We start from the raw sequence: 6807 nt of genomic DNA, 5'->3' as shown, positions 1-6807 counted from the left end.
CACCACCCACACATAATTGTGCGTCTATGCAGTGTGCTTAAAACAACTAATTAATAACAATAAATTCTTATCACTACCAATAAATAATTGTGCGCATGTGCAGCGTGCATAAGACAGCTAACTCACAACAATAAATTTATCAATTAAAGAGTGCGAAATTTTCACAGGCACAAAATAAAAAATGAAGAGAACAGAAAACTGCAGCTTCTTTTACATTCATTGTTTATATAGCTACTAAAATTTGATGATAACAGATGACAAAAATATGTGGAGATGAGGTGACTATATATATATATATATAGGAGGCTGAACTTGTAATACTAAAGAGGTAGTGGGACTTTTAGGTTATATGTGGCATCCACTATCATATATAGTTTTGTCTTTCACTCTTTATATTAACTACACTACACTTTGTGTGTGTGTTTTTGGGAGCCAATTACCCGCAGTGATTGATTGATCATTGCTACGGAAGACTTGTGCAAATTAATAGAAAAAACCATTAACTTTTGTTTTGTTAAAGCCTGCTCTTGATTTCCATGTGTTTGTACATTCTGATGGCAAGTGCTTTGACAGTATTATTAACTGAAATTCTAGCTGAGCCAACTTCAAATAACATCAATAATGGTGGTATGTATCTTCATATAAAAAAAAAAAATAAAAAAAAACCCTTTATTTTGCACTTGAGCATAATTTAGAGATCGAAAAAGTTAATTATTACCTCAACCCACTAGAAGGGATCCTTAATTTTTGTGGGATTGAATGTGAAAATGCAAAAAATTATGAGGAAAAGGGGTATGGTTGCTGCTGTTGTGAGATTGGAGTGGACTTAGGGGGAGATAAAAAAAAAGTACCTGCCATAGATTATGGACTCGATCGCCATGAAAGACGCATGTAGAAAGGCACACATTTATTAAAATACTAAGAGAACCATAATGTATTCATTCAGCTTTTGATAGCCATCACACACAGTGACACGCACAAAACCCTAGCTACTTTTCACTGTTGGAACAAAGGTAAAGGCCCAAATCAAACAAACCAAAGTTAGAACAAATCAAATGATGAGATGAACGAAAGAAAGAAACATATATAAATGATCGATTCATGCAAAAGGAGAGAGAGGAGAGAGAGAGGATGAACATACCTTGTCACCTGAGGCGATAGCGGAGGCTGCGCCCTGCGGAGTGTCGAAGCAGATTGTATCGTCTGAAACTTGCCCTAACTTATTTTTATTTTTTATTTTTTCCATCGCCCATGGGCCATAAAATTTGAGGCCCAAGGCGACCACCAGGGCCGGCCCTAGCACAGACTCACCTGCAAGGCTTGATGGTTCCACTAACATCATGTAGAATCGTCATGTGCTTCTTTCTACTTCGAGGCAGATTGTGTCCTGAAACTTGCCCTAACTTATTTTTATTTTTTATTTTTTCCATCCCCTATGGGCCTCAAACTCAAATTTTGAGGCCCTCTAAAATCTGAGGCCCAAGGCGGTCGCCTTGGTCGCCTTGGGCCAGGGCCAGCCCTGTTCTAATGGAAGCTCCCAGAGTAACAAGGAAGATGACGAAGGTGGTGTGCACATCAACTGCTCTTCCGAAGAGTCGGATAATGTTACTCGCTACTTTCAGATCATACGTCTTCAAAAACAGGTTGGTTTTCGTCATTGAACCTTCCTTTCATGACTAGTTGCAGTGTCATCACTTATACAACCATTAATTTGATTATTCAATGATTTTTTCTGCTTTATATTCGGATTCAAGCAATTTACTTGATGCCCCATTTCACAATTGTTGGAACACTCTTATTGTTACTTGATTTTAATTGTTGAGGGTGGTTGTAATTTACTTTCGGATAAACACGGATTATTGATGTGGCATATGCGAAGCATTGTTCAGATGCAGTAAAATTACCCAATATAAGTAGTCAGGTTCAAATTTGTGTTTCTGTTTTTGTGTCAGAAACTAGATATTATGTGAGTATGTAGATTATATGCAGCTTTAATTTCCTATGTGAGTTTACATTTATCATACTTTGTCACTGGCTTATTATGTACTTTAACCAATCTTTTTAGATTTGGACTGTCAATGTGCTTACAGTTACATAAAGAATCAAGTGAAATTGATTCTCAAGGTCTAGTTTTTTGCTTTTGATTTTATGTTAATGTTGCAAATCGAGTTGACTTCATTTTTCCGAGAGATTATTAAAATTCAAAGTGTCTAGATATTTCTTGATGCTGGCAGGAACGGTGTTCTGGACTGTGGGAGATGATTCTATTGACACTATATGAAAAATCACTTATTCTGAGGATACCATGTCAAAAGTCACTTTAACTTATCATTTTCTTTTTCTTTTTTTTTTTGTGCGCGCGCGCGCGCGTGCGTCAAAAGTCACTTTCAGAAAGCTCGTGGCACCCTGAACCATTAGGCATTTGTTTTAAATGAAACTAACTTTATGCAAACAAAAGAAATCAGCATGATGCACATTAGAACTCACAATTATCTAATATATAATTTTTTTTTTTTTACCGTATTTATTTCTGTCTTCATTTTTTTTTTTTACTTGCTATGATATCATAACTGATACAAAGTATTACGCAGTCCTAAAAAGGAAAATAGGAAACTACTCAATGCTCCTGAACACAGATTAAAAAAAAGACTTTCTAGTCAGTTCTTTAGCTTTCTTCTCTCTGGTGGTTCTATTTACTATGCTGTTTTTGTAGATATATGCATGGATCGGTTGCAACTCAGCCAATTTCGGAAATTTATATGCCGCTGTGCTGGCAAGACCTGTAAGTTGACAATTTCTGCATCATGCCGGTCTTCCTATTTTTTCTGCCATTCATTGTTGATTCTTTGGGATAAGATTTTCTATTATTTCAGCAAAAGTTTCAATATCTAAAGTTCAATTTTGATAATTTAGAGAGGGCATTATAAATAACTCCATGTGTTGATAATCTTGCCATACTTGCTTACAAATGTTCAAATCATATGTCATTATTATTTTATTAGTCATCATCATCTTATAGTTTAATGGTTATGCTCAGAAAAACACAGTTAGTGTTCCTTCCATAATTGGGGGAGCTTCTGATAATACAGGATCTGGCATTGCTCGTCGATTAGGTAAATTGTGATATGCATTAATTACTATCACAATAATTTATTTGGGTTCATGGGCTGACATGCTACTGCCCTCACAGTTTTGAAGACCGGTCTAAATGTCATATTGGCTTGCAACATACCAAAAAACAGCCCCATGCTTGAGGTTTAATCTCTCTCTCTCTCAATGTGTATATGAACAATATACATTTACATAAATATTTTATTTCTTAAGTTCTATTTATTCCATATTTTGTGATGTTTAGCTATTAACAAACTGACTTGATATTGTAGATTTCATCAATCAGCCTTGTTTGGGTGCATGCATAATTTAGCGTGTCGGATGTTCTTGTTCCTGGCTGTAATCTGGCCTCTTTTTTCCTTATGGTGGTTTTCAGGCAGATGCTGAGAAAACAAATCAATCTGGGATACGCTAGGCCACAATCCAAAGGATGACCTTAGTAGCTGAAAGCTGAGACTGGTATGCTAAACATGAAAGATACAATTAGTTTGTTTATACTTGATCGTGATTCCGCTGGCACTGTGATACCCACTATAGCCCAGGAAGCTGCAACAAGGAGTTCTGGCGCCATTGATGGATCATGCTTTGGTGTTTTACATTCTGGTATTCCTTTTTCCAATGGACCTGTGCTTTAAAGTCCTGCCCGCGTTAAGTTCAACTGTTGGTAACAAGGTCTTGTTACATAAAACTCTTACAAGGTTTTAGTCTGTACGCTGGCTACTATATAACTGAACCATTGTTGGTTACTGTTGAAGCTCTCTTCCTTCTTAGGCAGGTCATCAATATAATTGCTCTATATTTAAAGGGTGCAACTAGAATTGTTAGTTTGCTTATGTGCAGTCTTTCTTAAGTTGTAGTGATGTGCTTTTTGGAAATGTGTGTGTGTTTTTAGTAACTATAGGACTACTTCAATCTATAAAATGTTTTCTTTAAATTGTGATGCTATGCATGGAGCAAGAATATTATTGCTTGGTCGGGTTGCTTTATTTCTTAGTTTTTTGAATAGTGCTGCTGATCTTGAAAAAAATGTAATACTAGGGATCGCTAGAAAGCTTGGATGGCTTTTTAATGTTTTAATCGACGAGGAGGTGTATTCTTCCGTCCTTGCTTTGCTAGTGGTTCTAGTAAAACCCCGGAATTAGCTTTATGAGCCTATGTTTTCTAACATTCTGTATGCACTGAAAACATACATGATTGTAGTCTATTCCAGTCGAGCTTGGGGTGAAATGGAATCCTTCCTGCTCGAAAACTTCTTGCATCCTCACTTCCTTTGCTGGGAGATTGTTATGGAATTTTGGTGCTTTATGGTGCGTCATGCTGAAATAGACATGGTGACCGACATTATTGATAAACTTTGCTTATTGTTGAGATTTGTGGCGTCTTCAAATTCGGTTCTTGTTCCTGGTAGTGCTCTATGAAAAATTGCAAGATCAATTTGCATGATTCTTTCATGTTGTCCACAACCTACGGCAGATCGAGCTTACAGTTTCATTGTTGGCAGTAGCGGATCCAAGTAGTCATCAATTCTGTTTGTAGCCTTGCTTATGTCGAACAAAGAATTGTAACGGAACATTTTGAGTTCGTGGAGAGCTTCAATGATGATTAATCGTTGAGAGTGTGCGATTCTCTAATGCGTTACTGTTATGTACCTTGATGCTGATTATTATGAAGTTTGGGAATATACATTCTAATTATAGTAATTAATTAACACAACAAAAACAAAACATAACAATTACACCATTTTTTTCCATACAAAAGGAAAAATTTATATTTCTTTCAATATCTAATATCAAACGTAACAATCATAAGACATGAATTAACTTAGAAACTAGAAAAATAGAAATTATTTGATTGACTTCCGTACAATTGTAGGTTTTTTCCTCTTTCCTTTTCCTTGAGGTGTTGGAATGGGAAAAACCAAACTATCCACAATAGAAACTGCCCGTAGCCTAGCGTCGACCTCTGTTTGTCCAAGACGAGTGCACGTGTTGTTTTTGGGATTATAAATGAATAGTTTTTTGTCATCAAGTATCATCACAATTTTACCTTTCTTGGTAACACACAATAGCTTCAAAGAACTTATATGTCTCTCACATATCCAGTGTGGGATGACAATTAACTTGGTCCAAGAATGATGCTCACCATATTGCTCCATAGTCCACACCTCAAAATAGTTCATATCACTGGTACTAAAATATAAACTGAGGCATCCCTTCAAAACCGTCAAATCAAACATATCTCCATCATTTATACAATTTGGTGATGGCATCTCCTTGAACTTGTGATCCACCATGTCAAAGTAAACAATCACACACCCATATTGCTTCTTAGATTGGTTTGTAATGGGTTTTGCATTGCAAGAAACGAGGAGATGTTCTTTGTAGGAATCACCGAACATAAAAGTTGGTGGATCAGAGGTTCCAACCATGCCCAATCTACCGGGAGAGGGAGGTCCAACTCTAGCAGAGGTCGACGACTCTCTATTATCATTATTATTGATCAAGGCTTTATAAGCAACCATGTGTAACGCTCCATTGACAATAACGCCAGAACCACTGCGATAACCCAAATAAGGGAAGTGCTTAGCCTCTGTCCAGGATTGACTTTTGAAACTGTAAACGACAAAATCTCTTGCACGGAAAAACAGCACCTTGTAATCATCCAGGAAAGAATCATAGCAAAATCCACGTGGTGGATAATTGTGATATTTAGGAGGACGTGAGAACCTTTTGTATGCTCCAGTGGATGGATTCCACAGTACACATATGTCGTCCAGAAACAACAGTACTAAACCATTACAAGAACAACTCAATACAGCAGCTTTCCTATACTTTTTAAATGGAAAGCATAGTTTTTGCTGTGAATTATCACTGCAGTCATAGGCTATGGAGTCGAAATTTTTGTGATTACGTCCATTGTAGCCCCAGCGGATGATACTTTGACGGTCAAACTTAATTGATTCATTGAGTCGTGATCTCGCGAATTGGGGATCGGAAATTGCATCAAGCCATGATTTACTAACGCACCTGAATCGCAACACAGATCTGACAGGTAGTCTCAAGAGTATAATGTGTATGATTTCATATGGCGTGTCACCATATGAATTTCTTCGCATTCTTCTTCGTTTTATCATGGCTTCACTCTTGTCAGTGGCACAAGGATTCACTCGTTTTATCATGGCTTCTCTTTTCTCAGCGGTAGAAGGATTCATGCAGGAAGGGGAAAAGTTGGCTTGATGAGCGCAGATGAGGAAGCCGGGAGCAAGACAACCACCCCGAATCTGCTGGTGGCGTAGCAGCTTCTTTCTGACTATATATACATATATAACAAGAGGGTCAACTAAATAAGTTACCAATTAAAATAATAATCCTATTCTACTCGGGATTTATTTAGTTCAATTCTAACTCTTTCCTAATCCAATTCTAATTCTCTTTACACTCCTAAAAACGAAGGAATTAAAACAAAGTCTAGGCTTGCTTGCGTAAGAAGAATATGGAGTGGAGTTGGCACTTTCACAATCTGATACGAAAAATTTCTTGAATTTAGTTTAAGTCGGTGAAAATAAGGCCTCCACCTGATGATGAAGGTGTCAGTGCCAAAGTTTATACCTTTGTCGTTATTTCCGGCTTTCATAAAGAGTAATGCTTTGGGGTTCAATCTTTTTATGGGTTTAAATTTAAATTCTGGTTTGATGAT

At 36.9% G+C, this 6807-nt stretch overlaps 2 protein-coding genes across 2 annotated transcripts; one reads left to right on the top strand and one right to left on the bottom strand.

The window, feature by feature from the left end:
- Window positions 1-1469: 1469 nt before the first annotated feature.
- LOC132278471 (uncharacterized) lies at window positions 1470-4082 on the top strand (the record flags this gene model as incomplete). Its single annotated transcript, XM_059780254.1, has 5 exons — window positions 1470-1643; window positions 2714-2782; window positions 3038-3113; window positions 3191-3255; window positions 3488-4082. Coding segments are annotated over 5 exons (423 nt in total), but the record flags the coding sequence as incomplete, so codon positions are not given.
- Window positions 4083-4954: 872 nt separating this feature from the next.
- LOC132278470 (F-box/kelch-repeat protein At3g23880-like) lies at window positions 4955-6322 on the bottom strand. The gene has a single exon (XM_059780253.1). It carries the CDS (start codon window positions 6320-6322, stop codon window positions 4955-4957), a length of 1368 nt encoding a protein of 455 aa, XP_059636236.1.
- Between the last annotated feature and the right edge of the window lie 485 nt (window positions 6323-6807).

The sequence above is a fragment of the Cornus florida genome, unplaced genomic scaffold (assembly GCF_030987335.1).
Source record: "Cornus florida cultivar Cherokee Brave unplaced genomic scaffold, ASM3098733v1 CherokeeBrave_3.0.0_Hap2_Chr10, whole genome shotgun sequence".
NCBI classification, from domain to species: domain Eukaryota; kingdom Viridiplantae; phylum Streptophyta; class Magnoliopsida; order Cornales; family Cornaceae; genus Cornus; species Cornus florida.
The sequence above is the reverse complement of the archived record's forward strand: the minus strand, read 5'-3'. Positions and strand labels throughout refer to the sequence as shown.